This window comes from Conger conger, chromosome 9 (genome assembly GCF_963514075.1).
Source record: "Conger conger chromosome 9, fConCon1.1, whole genome shotgun sequence".
Lineage (NCBI taxonomy): Eukaryota > Metazoa > Chordata > Actinopteri > Anguilliformes > Congridae > Conger > Conger conger.
Genome location: NC_083768.1, coordinates 44,627,889 through 44,648,810, shown reverse-complemented (window position 1 = coordinate 44,648,810; position 20,922 = coordinate 44,627,889). Strand labels below are relative to the sequence as shown.

Genomic DNA, 20,922 nt, shown 5'->3' with positions numbered 1-20,922 from the left:
CTATCACTCAGATTGAAATGGACATTACATTAAATTGTACTTGCAAGGTCCAAGGTTGTAGGTTTGGGTCCCAGGCCAGGTATTGCTGTTCTGTCCTTCAGCAAGCTACTTACCCTGAATTTCTTCAAGAAATATCCAGCCTTATTAAAAAATGTAAGCTGTTGCTGGATGAAGATATGAATGTAAAATTGCATATGAAGTCATGAAACTGGGACAAACGAACTTGAATCACAGTCAGACATAATTGCCCCTAAAAAAACACATAGCAAACGCAAAACGTCAAAAACACAATAGCATTGCGTTTATGCCCACAGTTGCATAAATGCACTTCCTGTTTACCAGAATACAGCTGTACGCAACAGAGATAAACAGCAGTGAATCTGACCCCCTGCTGCGACGTGCTGCTATTCCTGAGTCCCGTCCTACTGGGAGAGGAGGATACGATTGAGACTGTTAGCCTCTCATTCCACTGTCTGTGTGCCGACCGCAGTTTGCTCACTCTATCACAACACCCGTTCTGTTTATAGACCGAGAGAAACCAGCAGAAACATCCTCATTTGCATTGCTTTTGCATTGAAATATGCCATAATTAAGAGTTGTACCGTGATATTTTGACGTTAATAGAATGGATTCTCTCAACTGCCAATACCGTTCTTTTTTCTGATCGCTGCAATAAGAAGGCGCCTTTGAATTTGAGACAGGGAGAGGGAGAAGAGGGGAAGGGAGGGAGAGGGAGGGAAAGGGAGAGAGAGAGAGAGAGCTAGAGAGAGAGATAGTGTGGGTGTAATAAATAATGATGTGTGGGCCACAGTAGGTTCAGACACAGCGTTTGAGCAGGACCTCCAGATTCACAAACCAATAGCAGCTTCAGAGGAGCCTGCGATCTGTGAGTGATCTGCCTCGGGATCTGTGAGTGATCTGCCTCGGGATCTGTGAGTGATCTGCCTCGCGGGATCTGTGAGTGATCCGTCTCGGGGATCTGTGAGTGATCCGTCTCGGGATCTGCGATCGATTGATCTGGTTTAAGAATCCTGAACGATCTGCTCAAGGAAATGCGATGTTTGCCTTGAATCTGTGATGGATGTGACTTCTGACTTGATAGGCTGAGAAGGGAGGGCATTATGGCAAGCCTTTTCTGGGTGCATTTCCCGAAAGCTGACAGTGCCAGCCACAACATGCTGGCCTGCTGTGTATCAGTCTTGTGAAAACTCAGTACTCAGGCGTGTGTTCGTCCACGTGTGTCTTTCCTCATACCGTGTAACAAGCTAGGTTATGGCAAAACCAGTCGTTTTAGGTTTTATTTGTAGCATGAATGACATATCAGCATTCTTATCAGTAATGGTACTGTCATAGATGTTTATGGTCGCTATTACCGATGAATGTTTTAAAAGTCTTGTGTTTATTATGATTATTATGTAATGACTGTCTGCATTATTATGCAATAACTGTGTGCTGTTATTAAAAGCTGTTTATATTGTGCTGTATAGAGCCTAGGACGTTATCCAAATATTCAGCCATGTGAGCGTGTTTTTATGAAGGTGTCAGAACATTGTGAAGAGGAATTTGTGCATCGAGGGGTGTTATGCAACAACACCGGATTAGCAGTTCGTGTTGTTTGTTAGCATCACAAACAACAGGACACATTTCTTTAATTAAGCTTTTAAAATGCAAGCTGTTGAGCATTATTGCCCCAGTTTCCTCCATAATAATATGGCAAAGTTAAAATGACATCAATTGTATTTTTTCATTTAGCTGTTTAATCCAAATGTTGATTGCATCATGGGTTTATTATGATTAAATTACATTTGTTATGCTTTAATAGTTTGGAGAGTATACAGACTGCCTAGCCTTCAGAAAAACCACAGAGGAAAAGACGTTTCTCTTTATTTTTCCTAGATTACGTGCTGATTTAAGGGGTACAGTGCTTGTGGGTCCAGTCTCCCAGAGAGCACAATCACGTCCCCATTTCCTTTCCCTCCCATTTCCATGCCAACCAGAACAGACCATAGTTATTCTGCACCTTTCTGCACCTCAGACGAAGGCCATCAGCTGCAAAAACCCAAAAGGCGTCGTTGCTGGTGACCTCTGACCTCACTGCAACACGCCGTCAGGCAGTGGACGTGTTATGTCCATATTAGAATCGGGAGAACAGGGATGAAAGACATCTTCTGCCACAACGGTGACTGTGGGCACAGGAGCAAGGAACGGGCGAATACACATAGACTGACTGAGATTCCTGACGGCTGGTTTAACGGTGCCGTGCAAACAAATTCAGCGACAAATCATTTAGTCAGTTTTCTTGTGTGGGGAGGTTTGGAACAGAGCCAGTACAAGGAGAAGATAAATGTAATAACACTAATATGACAAGTTGTCAAGCAGCTGCAATGGCAGTTTGGTTGTTGACAGTGCATCCACTGCCTGAAACCCCACAAATAAAAAATATATAAAAAGAATAACGGTTCTTATCAAGATTTTTTTTTTTTCTGATGAAGGAAAATCCTCTTGGAAAAAAAAAAAAAAATCAATCTTGTGTTATTTTGAAATGACAGCCGGCTATTCGTCTCTTCCCTCTGTGTAGGTGTGACTGAGAACAGCCGGCGGAGTGCGGACAGCATCAAAGGCCTGAAACGGAAGAAGGTGGTGGCAGAGACCCAGCTAAAGAAGATTCCCAAGTCCCCTGTGAAGAAGCCCTCGCAGGCCAGGACAGCAGCCGTCAAGGAAGCCACGCCCTCCTGCTCCTTCGCCAGTAGCCCCTCCCAGAACCAACCCGTTGTGCCCGTTCAGAATGGAGAACCCGATGATGGCGCGCAGTCTCTGCCCGGCCCCCCTGAGGGACAGCCAGTGAGGGCCAAAGCCACGCCCACAGCAGCCAGCCGCGAAAGGCCCATGCAAACAGAGAGGTGCAGTGTCCAGCAGCAGTCTTTCGAGCCCTGTGATGAAGAGAGGGGCCCGGCCCATGGCTCAGAGGGCTCTCTGAAGGACAGCTGGGGTGGGTCAGCCAACAGCGACAACACCAACACCTCCCACTCTCCCGCCCCACTGGAGGTCCTGCTAAAGGCTATGGAGCCAGACCTCTGCTCGTTGGCGGAGAGGAAGAGCTCCTTCTCCCCGACCCACAGAAGGACAGCGGGACCAACCGTCACTGCCCAGGCCAATATGGCCATGTCCGCTGTTAATGTGGGCATCCCAGCTCAGCTTACACTAACGGTGGCCTCCAAGCAACAGCAGTACTACCAGCATGTCTCCCAACCAGTGCCACTGAGTGGCCTGGCTCCGGGTCAGGCACCACCTGTGCAGTACCCGTCCTCACAGGCGTATCCGCCAGGCCGAATGCAGGAACTGGTGCAAACAGGTCCCCGCCAAGGGGAAAAACAGGGTCTCCATCAGAGCTACAGTGCCATGCCCACCTGCACCATGACCACCCCGGTCCCCTCGGGGCCCAAGGTCCTCCCACAGAGCCAGCCAACAGTGCAAACTTGCCAGTCTGTCTCAGCCAGTGTGCCCAGTGCCATTCAGGTACCTGTCACGCCTGGCTTCCATCCGGTGCAAATGGCCACCATCGTCTCCTCGGGGCTGGAGCAGATGTGTAGCTCCTCGGCCAAGGATCAGAAGAGCAAGAAGCCAGGCAAATACGTGTGTGAGTACTGCAGTCGACACTGCGCTAAGCCCAGCGTGCTGCTGAAGCACATCCGCTCTCATACGGGGGAGCGGCCCTACCCCTGCGTCACCTGCGGCTTCTCCTTCAAGACCAAGAGCAACCTTTACAAGCACAAGAAGTCCCATGCGCACGCCATCAAGCTGGGCCTGGGGGCTCGCTCGGACTCCGGCGGCGGGACCCTGTCGCAGGAATCAGACCGGACGCCCAGCGCACACTCTGATGCGGAGGAGAGTGGTGAGAGTGAAGACGAGAGTGCTGCAGACCTGGACCCAGAGTCCTCTCAGAGCAGCATCGCGGGACTGTCCGAGAGCAGCATGCATAGTGCCAGCACTGCCCACGCCAGCCAAGGAGAAGCTGAGCCACCGACCGCTCTCGAGACTTTAAAAGCCAGGGACTTTCAAAAGGCCCTGGAGCCCAAAGTGACAGCCCCTCTGCCAAAGGTAGTGGTCTACTCTGTGAACGCCTCCCCCTTACGCGCAGACAGTCCAAGGGTCACAGACTCCACGCCAGAGCTGGCCCAGGCTCAGAGGCAGCGTGAGCCCCAGGCCCCCAGGTCGAGTGTCACAGTCCTGTCGTCTTTGACAGAAGTCGAGTGCCCGAGTCCCCTGCAGGACACCATAAGTGAGGATGAGGACCGGCACTGCAAATCGCCCCCCAGCGGTGGCCATGCAATGCTGCAGAGGCAGGAAGCGACAGACTTCTCCCAGCTGCAAAGACAGCAGGCCACTGACATTTACCAGCAGCAGCAGGGGAAGGGCCTGCTGAGCCCACGCAGTTTGGGCAGTACAGACTCCGGCTACTTTTCTCGCTCTGAAAGCGCTGACCAAGCTATGAGTCCCCCAAGCCCCTTTGTCAAGATTACCCCCCCAACAGACATGGACGTGTCCAAGAACCCACTGATTAGTCATTCCGCTGTTGTGGCAACAGTCATGCAGGCAACATATTTTGAGAAACCCCCTGCTTTACAGGGTCAGATGCGTCCACCATTGGAGACCAAAACCCTCTCGCTTGAGGAACGCATTTCAAAACTCATATCAGACAATGAGGCGGTGGTAGATGACAAGCAGCTGGACAGTGTGAAGCCAAGAAGAACATCTCTCTCTAGGAGAGGAAGCATTGACTCTCCAAAATCTTATATATTCAAGGACTCTTTTCAGTTTGACCTTAAACCAATAGGCAGGAGATCAAGCTCCAGCTCAGATATACCAAAGTCCCCTTTCACTCCCACTGATAAATCCAAACAGGTGTTCCTCCTTTCTGTTCCCCCTCAATATCCATCCATGGACTGTTTGCCAATAACAAGGAGTAACTCCATGCCTACAACACCTGGCTTTTCTGCACTACCCCCCAATGTAGCAGCTCAGCCCCGTGTCCTGCGTGGCTGTCAGTCATTTGATGAGAAAATCGGTTCCCTCAACGATGACGTTTTTATTTCAGCCCCTCCCACACCTAATCCAGCAGTGCACACTCGGACACTTGTGAGGCAGATAGCCATTGAAGATTCCTCTACAGGTGAGGGTAACGGCCTTGCGTCCACACGGTCCATGGATGAGGGTCGCCTTGGACCCAGTTTGTCTACAGAGCTCATGCAGAAGAGTAAGTCATTTGAGCATGCACCCGAGATAAACAAAAGGCCACAGCAGAACAAAGGAACAATGTTTGAATGTGAAACTTGTCGTAACCGGTACAGAAAACGAGAAAACTTTGAAAATCACAAGAAGTTCTACTGCTCAGAACTGCATGGACCCAAGAACAAGCCAGTGGCTGCTCGGGAGGTGGATCAAGATGTGTTTTCGTGTGGCATTCAACAGCCTCATGCTTTTAGTCAGCGAACAATAGCGGAACAACAAACATCAATAAGAAAACGAAGAAAAATGAAAAGTGTGGGCGATGACGATGACCAGTCTCCAACAGAGACAAATCCTCCGTGCTCTGGAAGTTTTGACTCATGCCAACTTTCCAAGGATATTCGAGCGAGGACATTTCCACAGGCCTCGCTTATAGTGGATCTGCCGCCCAACAGCAGTCTGCCACAAATCCCTCCAATACAGCTAATGGGGAGGAGTACAGATTCAGAGTCCAGACTGTCACCTATCAGAGAGGCTCAGATTAGCATTACCACTAAAGAGAGGGGGGACCTTCAAAGGCAAGGTAGTGGTACATCTGTTATACGACATACAAACTCTTTCAGCAGACCGAGTTCCTTTGAGACATCTGAATCTATTGACAGATCCTCTCCTGTGGATTTTGTGGAAAAGGAGGGCCAGAGCATAACCAAAACTGCAACAACGACAACAGTTAACATCGCAAAGGAGAGCCACACTGAATTGGCACCTTTACCGAAGTGTAAAGATCGGGACATGCCAGGAAAGGATCATCACACCAATCGCACGACAGCGATGCCCGGTGAGATTTGTACTCCCACACAGCAGTCCCGGCTAGTGCGACAAAATAACATCCAGGTACCGGAAATTCTGGTGACCGAGGAACCAGACCGTGAGCAGGAGAGTCAGGGTATCGAGTCAGAGAAGCCACCCGAAACTTTTAGTTGGCCCCAGAGGAGTGAAAGTTTGTCCAAGCTACCGACGGAGAAGCTGCCTCCAAAAAAGAAACGGATACGATTAGCTGAAATGGAGCACTCTTCAGGAGAGTCGAGCTTCGAGTCCACCTTATCTCGCAGCCTCAGCAGAGACAGTAGCCTGTCACGCTGTTCCAGTGTTTCAGCTTCGTTTGAGAGAGATGAGCTTCCGCGAGCTGACAGCCCATCCAGGGCCGAATGTACCAGCAGGTCCCCAGAGGTGCAGAACTTGGCTTTAGCCTGCAACACCCTGGGAGTCCCAGGTCTCAGAGACTCCAGAGAGATGAGGCGAGCTTCTTCAGAGCAGATCAGCTGCACGCAGCCTTCGGTGGAGATTGCGTCTGAGTACCGCAGTAAATCCTTTGACTGTGGCACCGTTTCGCCCAGCAGGTCTATATCACCTATGGAAACTACCTTGCAAAGAAGTCCTCCGGCTGTCTCTGTGGCCCAGGTTCCTCTTATTGAAAGGCGAAGGGGACCTCTTGTTCGTCAGATGTCCTTAAAAATCGGGTTTGAAAACCAGCTACAACCTGGCAAGCCCCCAGTGGCCCTTCAGAAGATTAACACAGCAAATACAGTCTTGGCTCAGCAGAGATTTCATACTACAGGTCTTCCTTGCATTGGCCAACCTCTTATTTTACACCCGTTGACTTCCGGGGAGGCTCCACAGCAGAAGAATGAAGTGACTGTCCAGAGCATTAACTTAGGCAGCCAAACCCAACAGGCTCCAGTTCATGGCCTTCCACACCCTTGGCATCAAAGCTCCAAGACTTCGATCTGCCAAAGGACACCACAAGCTCCAGGGCAAAGTGTAGTGGGTCAGCAAGATGCTCAGAACACTTCTGCTGACTCGCAAGATAAGAGAAGCCTTGTTCCGAAGTATCAGCTGCAGTGTTCTGCCCCCAAAACCTCGGCCTATGTCCCCTCAAGCACGATTGGGACACAGCTCACATTGCCTATAATAACTCTGCCTGTTGTCAAAGAGGTTAGCAGTATATCCAATCCAACTGGAGGAATTCAGAATATATGTGTGGTTCCACAGAGCCACCAGATCGTAGCCAATCCAGCAGCTTCCATTGTTTTACCTGTGGGCCTTCAGAGTCGGGCAGGCGTGGCTTCCCTGCCCCAGATCCTGATCACCCATGAGCTCAACCCTGCCTCGTCTATTGCACCTTGTAGCCGCCCACCTCCTGTGCATGTCACTGACAGCAGTATTAAAAATCCCCACATGCAGGGAGAGGACTCTCAAGTGTCCGCCACCCCTCAGTCCAAGTGTAGCTCAGGTTCTGATAACCAGAACCGCAGCGGTGACTCCAGGAGCATGCCCTCCCTGGGCTCCTTGCACTGTGTCCAGAAGATGTCATCCATGGGTCTCTGCCCACAGCCGGAGCCTGCTGCATCCAGCAAGCGCATGCTGTCCCCGGCTAACAGCCTGGACATTGCTATGGAGAAGCAGCAGAAAAGAGCAAAGGATGAACACGGTGCAGCGTGCCTCACTGACGGCAGGTCTCTCAGCTACCTAAACTCCAAGATGGCGGAAGTGACCAGGCAGAGAAAACTCATGTTAGTCCGCCAAGTGTGCACAACAGAGCCAGTGGACAGCCCCATTGATCTGGAACCGCCCCAGCAGCATCCAGGGAAGACAGACGTGGGAAGTTCAGACACTGTGGACACTCTGACACTGGACAACTGTAAAAACAGAGTTAATGCCCCCACAGGACAGACAGCCGAAAGCAAGCCTGCTGCTGTGGAGAACTATCCAGAACCTTCAGGGCCAGCTTCTGCCCCTGTGCCACCCAACTGCACTCTAAAGTCTCTTGGGAAGTGTGAGGAGGGGCGGTCACCTTCAAAGTCTCCTGTGCGGACGTTAAGCCTGCATGCTCAGGGGAAACTGACCGCATCGGTGTCTGTTGTTAACACGAGGGACAGTCACCGTCTGTCCTTTCCCAGCCTGAAAACTGCCACCACCCTCACCTGGTGTTACTTAATGAAGAGGAAGTCCCTGCACATCCCGCAGACAGACCAGAAGATCTCTGCCTACTCCACCTGGTCCATCCCTCAAAAAAACCCCAACCCGCTGGGCCTCCCCACCAAGGTGGTCATGTCCCTCTTCAACTCAAAACAGATAGCCAAGAAAACACACTACACTCAAGCCATTACCACAAGCCTCAAGTCTGACATCCTGTCCTACTCTAGCAAGCTGAAAGACAGCTTGCCTAAGGTGATTCTTCAGATTCGTTCAGCACTAAATATTCACAAAGTATTGCTCGATAACGATGGTTAACTGTATTCCTGATTCTAATTCCCCTGAATTCTGCCCTTAGGTCATAACCCCCCAGACATGCAAGCCAAATGACAAGTGCAAACTCAAACCTGAAACTCAGCAGAGCAACGAGTCTGACAGGGACTCATCTTCTTCCAAATCAGAGCCGAGGCGAGTGAAAATATTCGATGGAGGGTATGTACCTATCAGAAAACTCCCAAAATAGTCAAAATAGACCTTTCGTTAAAAGGCAGTTGTAAGTCAACACCTATGCCACTGGAGTTGTGGGCTGACTTCTGTGGTTTCTTTGTTTGACAGGTACAAGTCAAATGAGGAGTACGTGTACGTGCGTGGCAGGGGTCGGGGAAAGTACATTTGTGAGGAGTGTGGCATCCGCTGCAAGAAGCCCAGCATGCTTCGCAAACACATCCGCACACACAGCGACGTCCGCCCCTATCACTGCACCCACTGCAACTTCTCTTTTAAGACTAAAGGTGCTTAAAAATTGCTCTTTAAAATTGTTAATCCTGTACTTCATTAACAAACCTAAACCAAGGCTCAGGTCTGAGATGCCCCTTTATGGAATCTCAGTATGTTTTGGGGAGTCTTTCAAAAGCCTTGAATCTGGGGGATGAATTTATAGCATACGTAATGTCCTGGTGTGTAGGAAAAATCCCACTCCCAATCCGAAACTTATACAGCTGATACAGCATCAATTCAGTGGCATTGAGATGCCTCTCTTCCCCACAGGAAATCTGACAAAACACATGAAGTCTAAGGCCCATAGTAAGAAGTGTATTGAGATGGGAGTGTCGCTGAGCTCAGTGGATGACCAGGACCTGGATGATGCAGGTATGTTTCACATGGGTGTGTGTTTGTGTGGTCGAGACCTCTGTACAAAGTGGATATGGATATCATTGAATCTCTTCCATTACACATATTTTACTGAAGAATACGGTGTACTAATGCATTATTTCCCTGTTATAGAAACAAAGACGTGTGAGCTATAATTTATTGAATTAAAAAAGGAAGGCAACAATTTTTCAGATTTTCAGAATATGTGGGTGTTGCAAAAAAAAAAAAAAAAAAAGGAACATTGAGTCATTCTCGAAGAGAGGGGAGCACTGTTTGACGTTTTACAAAGTACACACAGCCAGCAACATTTATCGTGTTTATTCATATCCTCTGTGCCTTAACAAAAGGAGGCCTTGGTTTTAATAGTTGTAATGACAGTAGCGGCCATTAAATGGGAATTGTGTGTTTGACTGTGCTCTGATTGATGGCTGCGGCGCTATCCAATCGGAAGCACCAAATGCAGCCCTCTGGCTGGTGACCTCAGGACGCATGTGGGTGGAATGCACTGCACTTAGAAAGAGGAAATTGCTGCTTCTAATATTAGAGAGAGGAGCTGGAAATCTCCTGTGGTCCCTGTCGCTGGAGGAGTCTGTGTTCCTCCTGGTGCTGAATTCGGTTTGGTCTCGGCTGCAGTGCTTCCTCTGCCTGCTGTGCTCTTTTCTATTTCATTATTCCTGTTGTTTTCTAAGTCATATTATCTTTATTTTTTGTAGTTTTATCACTTGCCTGGCACCCTTACCCAAGCAGATTTCTCGCACGCCCAATGAAAGTTTTATATGGGGCATAAATCTCATAGCAAAGGTTAAGCCCCTCATTATTCAACCAATATTGTTGGCAGGAAAAAGTAATTTTAAGGTGAATTTATTTACTGGCTTGAAATGGTGTGAGGATATTAATTCATGATGCAAGTACCGCTGGATTCATCCTGACACTTGGGTAGCATTTCTTGGTCCAAAGGAATCACAAAATGCAAATACAAAAATACAAATTCATTTAAGAAAATATTAACACATGCAGTTGTGCCAGCTGCAGCTATAGAGAGAATATTTGGTGTGTAGACATAAGTATAATCACGAAGCACCGATATCATAAAATCATAACATTTAATATTCCGAAATGAACAGCGGACAATAGCCCGACAAGTAGAAAAAGGCATCAGCATGAACTTACTGCTTACAAAGCAAAAACTCTAATTGCTATTGCAAGAATGCCTGTTTGAGTGATGGTCATAGATGATGTGATTAACTTAGACTTCCTGATCTTCCACAAACGCCAGTGCTATAGCTGTCAGTCAGCACAGGAGGAGAATATGCATTGGAAGGGAACTAACCTTGAGCTAAAATGAAAGCCTGTGAATGAGATGCTACCGGACTCCATGAAGTTCAGCTGGAGTTGCTCATAAAACTTCAGAATCCCCTTAAATATACACGTCCCAATTCTTTAACTATGGCAACCCAGAAAGCAAAACAAAGTGCTGCTTTACTACCCAGCGGCGAAAGCTGTACTTGACAGTTGTGTTCTTTTCATATTTCGGGTGAAATGTAATCGGCTGCTGGCTAAGTTATAAGTTGGAAGTGGAGAGAAGGTATAATTTGAGACTTAGGCTGCAGGCGGAAACAAACAGAACAGTGTCTTTATCCACTTTACCCATGAGCTTACGTCCCCGTCCCCCCCTCTCCCTCCCCCCCGCTAGGAGAGCGCAGCCAGACAGGCAGCACAGACCGTCCCGGGTCGGACGGCGAGGATTCGGATGGCGTGGAAGACGAGGACAACGACGGGGAGGACGAGGACGAGGAGGACAGCCAGGCGGAGTCCGGGCTCTCGGCCACGCCCTCCGTCTCGGCCAGCCCGCAGCACCTCCCCGCCGTGCCGCTGGACGCCCTGCCCAGTGCCCTCCTGGCCCAGATGTCCATCTCCGCGGCTTCCCCCGGCTCAGCCCCGCTCTCCTTACCGCCGCCCCCGTGCTCCGACTCGCAAGCCTCCGACACGGAGTCCGTGACCATGATGAGCCCCGTCTCCGTGGTTTCCCCCAGCCCCGCCTACCTCTCTTTCCCCACGTTCCCCATCTCCATGGTCTCCGCCCCGCTCTCCTTCCCCCTCCCCACTACGGCGGACGCCCATTCCTCCGACACGGAGTCGGTCACCATGATGAGCCCCGTGTCGCCCTGCAGGCAGATGTCCATCGACTACCCGGACGTCGACTCGCCCACCACCCCTCCTGCTCCAGGAAAGGGCCCCAAGGTGAGCGTTCTCTCTCTATATCAGGGGTGTCCAGTCATGTGCCATGACCGAGAGTATGCAGGCTTTCACTCCAGCCTGTCACTACTCCAGCTGATTTCACTAATTAACACGCCTTCAACCAGAGAGGAGGGAACTCTTTTCTCTATGTACAAGTGTTCCTCTCCTCTTCTTGTCTATCCATTTCTCTTTCCCTCTTTCTCTTTCACTCTGTCAGCCTTTGAGTCCTGTCTCCGTGGTTCTCCGTGATTCTCTCTCCCCCACGCTGCTGTTCTGTTTTCTTCCGCCATTTATTTTTCCTCTTTCACATTTTCTGCAGAGAATGAAGTCCTATGTGTGAGGCCGACGGTGAGGTAATCCTGTTAGAGTGCAGCTCTAACACATTCTCCTTCCCCTCCCTCCCAGGACACCCTGACCTCCCCGCCCCCCCAGCACACCAGCGAGGCCGGGTTCCCCGTGGACCGCAGCACCCAGACCACCCTGCTTCCCCCCATGGCCTACGACCCCCCGGGCTCGCTGCGCTTCCTGCCCCAGACGCAGATCCAGGACCCCGGGGCGGGCGGGGCGCCCACGCACCTTTTCAGCCACCTGCCGCTGCACTCCCAGCAGCCGTTCCGCTCGCCCTACGGCATGGTGCCGGTGGGGGGCATCCAGCTGGTGCCGGCGGGCCTGGCGGCGTACTCCACCTTCCTGCCCGTGCAGGCGGGACCCATGCAGCTCACCATCCCGGCCGTGAGCGTCCTCCACCGGAGCGGCAGCCCGATCCCCGCCGCCCCCTCGCCCCCCCGGGCCGACGGGCCGCTCCACCCCGAGCTCCTGCCCTGCTTCCCGCTGGGCCAGATGGGCCTCGGGGGGGGCCAGGCCCTGCAGCCGCTGGGGTTGGAAGCTCTGGGCGTGGTGGGCGTAGCCAACGCCGGCCTCCCCTCCGCCCAGCTCCTCCCGCAGCCTGGCCTCGCCCTCAAGACGCTCGGTCTGCAGGTGCTGACCGCCGGCCCGGGCCCCCAGGGCGTGCCCAGCCCCCAGACGCACGTCCCCGGGCTGCAGATCCTGAACATCGCCCTGCCCACCCTCATCCCCTCCCTCAGCCCACTCCCAGCAGCCCCCGTGGCCCCCGCCGCCCCGCCCTGTGCCGCGGAGACCCCCGTCAGCTGCCCTAGCGCCGCACCCGCCACGGCCACGCCCCCCCGGCCCGCCCCCTCCGCGGCCCCGCGGCCCCAGCCCGCCCCCGCAGTTCAGGTCTCGCAGGAAGCGATGTCGTACAGCCCGCCGCCCGTGGGCGTAGCCTTAGGACCCAGCGCGGGCGGTGTTGAGCGAGAGGAAGTGACGTCGTCGCCGGGCAGGAGCGGTCCTGCAGGGGGTGCCAGAGGGCTGGAGGCTCAGAAAAGGCTGCCGTTCACCCGGCGGCAGGTGACTGTGGACTACAACGACGCCTCCAGTGACGACGAAGACAGACTCGTCATCGCTACCTAAACCCCCCCCCCCCAAATTTAAATGCTCTTTTTCTATGAAATGCTTTGTCACTTTGTAAAACTTAAAACACTTAAGAAGGTTTGCGTCTCTGCAAACCGTCCTTCTCTCAAAGCACATTTTCTGACATTTCATATTGTATGTGCAATCACAAATGATGACCAATCGCTTCATTTTGTTTTCAAAAGCCTTTTTTTTGACAGCTACAGATGAATTTTTTTCTTTTACTTTTGTATATGTTGTAAAGACAGTCGTGCCTTTTTGGAGTTTCTGTATATAATTTAGTACAAAATCTGGTAGTCACTTGTGTTTATTTAGAGAAAATGGAAGTTAAAAACAAAAAAAGTGGAGGAAAATTTTTATTTTGAAAAGTTCATGTCAATCATAAATATATGGGATAATAAAGTATATATGTTGCACTGATAAATGTACATTTCTATGGTTTGGGGCAATGTTTCCATGTAAAAACTGATGTTGTAGTTTAAATATTTATTGTATTCCATCTCTGGCCTTGATCCATAGGTCTGTGTAAGACGGTAGCTTTGCATTGTGGTATCTATCTAATGACCTGTACCAGTAAAACTTTGTTTACAAATGTGCAAACGCTACCTATGTCCTTTATTGCTTGCAAATCTCTCCAATGATCGGGGTGAAATGTTTCAGCATACACAGCCATCCATGGTATCCTTAATGCACCTCACACCCATTGATCATCTGCCTTTCAACCCGAGAGAGGCACTTTCCTGGCCTGGGATCTGCTGCAGAAAAGGCATTATTGTTTTCATAGTTACAGGATTTCTGTGGACCAGGCACAGCAGTAAGTCTGTGAGGGAGGGAGGGAGGGAGGTGATATCCTCCCCTTTGAAAGCTGTGTCTCCCGCCTTGCCCGAGGTACGATGGGACAACGGAGCCCCCTACTGGCCAACGGCCGTCCCTGCAGAGTGAGGTCGCGCAGTGGGTGGGCGTGACGGGTGTTGCTAGGTTACAGCCGACTTGGAGACGAAAGAAGCGGGTTGGAATGGCGCACAGAAAAAAACATTTTGCTGCAGTCACTTTACTGTCCTCTGTTTAGCCACCCCATAGCACATGTATTACTGATGGGAGCAGAAGGCTTCCTGACAGAAATAGGCACGGCTACCCTTTGCTATCCGTAACCCTAAATTAAACAAATTTGTGGATTTTTTTGTTTGCTCTGGAGTAGCCTTTTGATGCTTCAAACGAGCCAGTAATTTGATTGGTTCAGACTGGAGAGTGACTGATTATGAGTGGTTGTTTAGCCCCATTGTGAGGTTCAAGAAGCATTGCTCTCATCGTTACACATTACTGAAACTAACAAGGGCATGTGAAGTCTTTCCGTCCCAGCATGTGCAGCATAACATGAGCCATATCCGAGATGCATAAAATGGCGGAATGGTAGAAGTGGGTGGCTGTGAGGCTTTGGAATGGCCCTGTACCCGGACCTGCGATGCCCCCTGAAGTAGGATGGAAAACCAAACGGGTTGCAGTTGCCTGAAGAGTTAAGACATGTACTGAGTGTTCTTTGCCCATGGGAATGCAGAGAAATACAGAGCTGGTGACTCACTGTAGCTGCCTTTTTTGGTTCACTCTGTATCTTTCTAGCAAGGTACAAATGACACATAGCATTACATCGTCGAGTGCTCGTCGCAGAACAAGATGAAAAACTGATGTGATCCTGATGGACGTTACAATAAGGAATCGCACAATCAGTTCCCTGGGCCAGGATTCAACTGGGAAATAAAAATCATATATGTACTGCCCCTACTGCGCAGAATGAGGAAACCATTCCAGTCAAACTGATGCAATGATTGCAAGACTCCCTTTCAAAAATGCAGGTTAGGTTTCCCCCTGGTGGCGACAAGCTGAAGTTAGCAATGAGAGCGTGCCAGTCTTCTGACTCAATGGGCATGTGAGCAAAGTTGTTACATATAGATAAAGAGCTACTATCTTCTACTATCAAAATCCAACGCCTCAATTAAGAGCTACAGCCCTCTAGTTTCAAAGCTCTATCTGGTATTTTGTCAAAATTCATATAAGAATGCTCTTTATGTTTTTCTATACGGTATAACATATGAAACACCTGGAATGTTTTTTTAACGAACATCGATCCCAAAAAATGCAATGACAGGGACTGGAAATACAAGTCTTCTACCTCAAAACTGAATTGACTCAATACAAGCCTATAATTGTAACCTCACATTTATTCCACCCTGAAATATAAAATGACTAAATACCTATTCTTTGAGTCAAAAACCCAGAAGGAAAATGATTCATTTCTATTCTCCCAAATAATTTCAAATGATACATTTCAAAATACTCCATGTGTCAAGTTTAAACATGTGGCTCCATTAAACCTGTGTGTCACACCATGGGCGAACCTGTTAGGTGATACTTCGTAATTAATGCATGGCATAATAGAAAGAGTCAAACAGAGTCGGACAAAATGAAACAATTAATGCAAGCAATTGTTCCTAAAGTCAAATAGCCTTTCTACAAATCGAATAGTTTTCTACAAATTGAACTCTATGGATAAATATCACAACGCGCAATTGTATTGTATTTTTTCATAAATCATGTATGTATAACATATTTTTACTAGAAAAACGTGTCTCATTTTAGCACAATTTGTTCACTTTACTCTTATAAACAAGCCAGAATAAATCATTCATCGCCGTTCAGATTTCCATGAGAAAACTTAAAGGGGATGGAATCGATACGATTTCAACAACAAATATTAAGAACCGTAGTTAAATATTAAAATGCACGCACTTTAAAAAAAAATCCATGTCTTTGTACAAAGATTGTCCACGCTCTCCATCTGCTGTAAAGAAAATGCCAGTGTCGCGCGCTTCGCTTGAGAGTCTCACCTCGCGCTACCACTTGGCGTCTCCACCCGTCATCATCAGCAAATGCTCAGTTCTTATCTCGGTCTGCAGGCAGCTTGCTTGTCGGAGGCTGTTAACAAACGGTATTGTCTACTAAAAAGTCAGAGTACAAAATTGTTTACACGCGTCTGAGGGGGGCTAGAGAGGGGGGTGCCGTTGCATATATATAGGCTATTTCAGCAACAGTAGCATAATCACTAACAGAACAGCCCAAGGGGAAGCACTGGAGCTCAATCTAAGCTATATGGAAGCGGGCTTTTTCAAATAATAATCACTTTGCATTTAGTGATTTTTTAGGGCTGCTGTCATCTAACACTTTATATGGACTATCATTTTTGGAAAGCAAAAGAGCAAAAGAAGCAAACACAAACTGAAGTTCAAAATGGAATTACGCGTAGTTATCACCGTGCTATCGATCATTGTCTCTGGGTTTTTACAAACAGGTAAGTTCTAGTTGATTCTCCTATCCAGTAATTCAAGTATTCACCAATGTATTTTAAATTGTATTTTAGTAACAAAGTTTGCGAAAATGTGTAGAGTGGTATGTTAGAACGAAATTGTGCACAGTGAGATGCAGTTAGTGCTCATTATATAGATGGAAACACATACCACTAAAAGTGATAAGAATCTCGCGTTTTACAACAATGTGGAGAACGCTACCAAAGAACAACGGAAAAAGTGCACTTAACATAACTTTACGCTACGTTGGCATGACTTTGACCACCTTGCGGGCTCAGACAGGTGCGCACAGACCTTGCGGTTATCGTTAAACATATTATATATGCATGTCTTATATTGAATCAAATACTGTACTTATTACTGGGGACATTTCTTAAAACATATGAGACTATTAAACGAACTAGCTAACTAACTAACTAACTAACTAACTGTTAACTAACTGACATGGCATTTATGTTGATTCCCAAGCTGTAGCACCAAACGCGTCGTTATTATAGCCTACAGCCCATATTATTAACTGCTCTCTCAGATGTGCTGTCGCTTAATTTTCCTTTTCGTACCTCTCCATCACCAGTGACCCCAGCCCCGACGAGTCCGGAGACAGAGCCAGTGGCGACAACGCGACCTTCACCGCGCCACATCAGGACAAAGCGCTGCTCCTGCGCTACGTTCTTGGACAAGGAGTGCATCTACTTCTGTCACCTCGACATTATATGGATCAACACGCCAGAGTAAGCGCACTTTACTCAATTACCGGCTACAATCGTGTTTGCTTTAGCAATACCAGATTGATAAACGAATTGTTCTAATTTTATTCTTATTTTTTTAAACCAGACGCACAGTTTCCTACGGTCTGGGAAGCGCTCCGAGAAAGAAGCGATCGCTCGAGAAGCCCTTGCTGCTCTCGCGCACACAGCAGAGAAAACGCTGCCAGTGCGCGGATAAAGAAGACAGCACGTGCTCGATGTTCTGTCAACCAGATAATACCCCGGCTAGGTAAGCTTCCAAAATTATAGAACATTTTACAGAATGAATGTCTAATATAGGGGTGCGCAATTGTTTCCATCAGTTACCCTGTCTTAATTAGCTAATTGGCTGTACACCCCAACACTGGTCCACTCATAGATCAAATCACAGTAAAACGTTTCATATAGGGACACAACACAAGAACAGTGTGTCCATGCGCTTATCAGGAAATTTAGCTCAAATCAGATGATGTAAATCTTAGGGCTACTTTAGTCATTCAAGCCAGAAATTGGCATGAAAACCAGAAACAGATATAGCGCTAGTTGCACATATCGATACATTTACACACAAATGCACACACGTATATCTGTGAAACTCTTGAATCTGAGTACTACTCTTTATATTGACTTTATAATGGTATTTAATGTATTACAATTATTGACTGTTTCCCGATATTCAATGTAATACTCTGGCATAATGGTACTGCAAAATAAACTATTGGCCTTTTTCTCCACCTTTGGCAGAAATGCTGAGGTTCAGTCAGTTTTCAGACTTCATACGGAATGCAGATCTTATTCATACAGCTTTAATTCCTGGATATTCAATGTTAGACATTTTATTTTAAAAGCGCTGTGGGGATAATGTGCCCTCGGGTGGTTGAGCCCGTAGTTCCTGTGCTAACGTGCACTTCCCCACTCTCAGGTCGCAGGCAGCGAGACTCCCCTCCCAGGGCAGCGGGTGCACCACGTGGCAGTGCTTGTACAACCGGGCAGCCAACAAGAGGCAGATTAAAAGGTAAGAAAAAACGTCATTCTGCAAAGAAAAGAAAATACCTGAGATCTATTTGCCGAATAATTGCAAAAAAAGTAATTACAGTCTCATGCCAGGCATGTCTTTAGCAAGGCGTAATCTTCAGAAAGTGCAATTTACTGAAACTTGAAGGGATGAAGTAGCAGAGATGAACGGAGTGCTCTCAGCGATTTGACACTGCCTCTAAAGGGGAACGCTCGCTGGATGTTACAGCACAAGCTAGCGGTATAATGAGAAAGAAGTGGCCAAGATCAAAGGTGTGAAATCGTTTCTAAAACCGTTTCACCCTTTGCAGCCCTTGTGATGAGTTCAAAGTTGCGTCAGATGATAGATGTCAGAGGCCCTCGAAGTGGGACGTGTGTACCATGAAAAGGAAACGTCTTGCAGCGTTGACTTCGCTCGTGTAGAATCTTGTCCAAATGCAAAACCAAAAAAATCCATGGCGCCAATGTCTGTTATTTTGACAGCTTAATGAAATGGCAACATATCCCACAATTGGCAGGCTATTTCGTTTTCGCATCAAATTCCGGATTAAAGTGACTGGGATCAGAGGCTAAACTAGATAGATCATCATTTATATAGCGCTTTTCTAGACACTCTGAGCGCCTGACAGCGATGAGACGGTAACTCGCCTCAACCACCGCCGATGTGTAGCGCCCACCCGGGTGATGCACGGCTGCCATTTTGCGGCAGAGTGCTCACCGCACACTAACTAGGACTGAGGTTGTGCGTTCTCAGTTCTGTTTGAGATCCAGCAGTAAAAGAATTAGGCTTCAGATCAGGCCGGAGAATATTTGGGGCTCTGTTTCTGGTGATGAGATACTTATCGTTTCATTCTTCCTGTTTCTCAGGACAGAGGACAGTCGCCCATGGAGCAGGACGCCCTGGGCGTTGAGGAACATGTGGCGGGCGATCTTGCGCCGGGCACAGAAGCGGGCACAAGCGAGAGCACAAGGGGGCAAGAAAGCGGCCCCCTAGGAGGGGTGGCGGGTCCTGCCAGTCCCTGCCCTAATCTGAAAGGGACACGGAGACCCTTCCTAATGGTCTGCCACGATGGACCAACGAGCAGGATGATACACATCTCAGGACAGACCGCAGTGCTGGGTGGCTGGCCCCTCACAGGGCAGAGCTGTGGCCCCTGGCCAGAAGTCCCATCGCCTCAAGATCATGTGCGGACGAGTTAAAGGTTGAAGAGATGCAGCGGATGTACAGTGCTGGACCTACAGTACAGGACCTAATCACCTCTCTCTCCACAAGGTCCTCCAGTGGCATTTACCCATCTACCCCCACCCACCAATGCTAAAGCTACCTCTGCCAGGTCCTGCTGTCACTCACAAGTGCCCTTTGTCAGTTGCCCTTTTTCATCAGACTTTGTGACTGTCAGCATGTCCAGATACATGAGAAAAGTTACTTCAAATAAGAGCGTTCAAGCGCGGAGACTGTCACATAAGAAGATTACTTAACCACACATTATCTTGTCCTTGCTGCACTCAACTCCCACCAGGAATACATGGACAATTTCCCATGAAGCAACAGAATAAAATGTCTATGTCTGGATATAGAAGAAACCAAACGAACCACCACAAGACTATCATATACTACAAGCCACTTTTGGGGACTTTTTTCTATTGTTTTGGGTCACTGTGTAGCTATGAAGATTCCATCATTGTGAATGACCACTCCAACATGGGAGAGAGGGTTCTTTATGACTTTCACTCTATTCTGTGTTGTATGAAATACATATGAGCTTTCTATACACATTGTATAATGAGAATTATGTAAGATGCAATCATATTATTACAAATTCCTTCAGCAGAGTTTATCCATGTTAAATATGTATTTTAACTTGGCCACATTGGTCTGTGATTATCACTGTTTGTCATTTCTGTGAAATGGCTCATGAAAATAATGCCACGAAAAAGGCATACTGCAAGAAATAAAACACTGCCTATTTAAACTACATCCTTTTGTGCTCCACTTAATTTCCTGCAAACCGGCACGTTTTTCAAACACAGTCTGAGTGAGCCTCCAGGGATGTTCATGTGCCTGAGACGTGTCAGCAAGTAAAGATCTGAAAGGTCCACCTTGGGATAGCCAATGGCAGCGTATTTCAGTGCTGAGGTCAGAGGTCAAAGGAAGGATAGCAAGGCTGCAATAGGTTTTAGTATCTGCACTTCCTGCCGAATTTTACAATATTAGGGTTGCTCTGGGATCAGGTCTTCTGGAGCATAAATTATCCAGAAAATATCAGAAACTGGTGCTCGTCAGGAGGGGACCTGACACGTGTATCTGGGGTTAGTTGGGACCGAGCAGGACATTTACAATACAGTGCTAAACGGAGACATTGGGTTGCTGTTGTCTTATACAGGCATAGACACAGACGGACGGGGACAGAGACTTCTCCTGGGGCTTTTGCTAAAGTGCTGCATCTCTCAGTTCGGTAAGTGGCTCTGTAAGTAAGAGCAGAAAAGCCGAAGGGACCCTCTCAGCTCTGTGAAATCTACCGTAATGAGAGTGCAGGTTGTTTTCTGAGGCTGCGGAGGATTACTCGTAAAAAAAAGAAAAAAAAGAACACAAACAATTTCTTCAGCCTCCCATGCTGGCACCGAACCAAGTCATTTTCAACAGCGCTCAATTTTCTTTAGCCCTTGCAAGGCTTGGAGATATCGGGTATTAAATCACAAAAATGTTTCATGCGTATGAAGGGGCGGGGTCCAAGCGGTGC

At 48.4% G+C, this 20,922-nt stretch overlaps 2 protein-coding genes across 2 annotated transcripts in view; both read left to right on the top strand.

Moving 5' to 3' along the window:
- The window catches only part of hivep1 (HIVEP zinc finger 1), a 46,177-nt gene extending 32,515 nt beyond the window's left edge, over positions 1-13,662 (top strand). Inside the window, exons 4-9 of the mRNA XM_061255805.1 lie at positions 2,579-8,457; positions 8,561-8,694; positions 8,818-8,993; positions 9,250-9,351; positions 11,048-11,595; positions 11,998-13,662. Of these exons, the coding sequence (XP_061111789.1) occupies positions 2,579-8,457; positions 8,561-8,694; positions 8,818-8,993; positions 9,250-9,351; positions 11,048-11,595; positions 11,998-13,062 (7,904 nt within the window). The 3' untranslated portion in view covers positions 13,063-13,662. The remainder of the gene's footprint in view (positions 1-2,578; positions 8,458-8,560; positions 8,695-8,817; positions 8,994-9,249; positions 9,352-11,047; positions 11,596-11,997) is intronic.
- Positions 13,663-16,171: 2,509 nt separating this feature from the next.
- On the top strand, positions 16,172-20,157 carry edn1 (endothelin 1). The gene is made up of 5 exons (XM_061255824.1): positions 16,172-16,405; positions 16,996-17,152; positions 17,256-17,417; positions 18,090-18,182; positions 19,049-20,157. The coding sequence occupies exons 1-5, from the start codon at positions 16,345-16,347 to the stop codon at positions 19,173-19,175; spliced, it is 600 nt and encodes a 199-aa protein (XP_061111808.1). The 5' UTR covers positions 16,172-16,344; the 3' UTR covers positions 19,176-20,157.
- Positions 20,158-20,922: the final 765 nt, after the last annotated feature.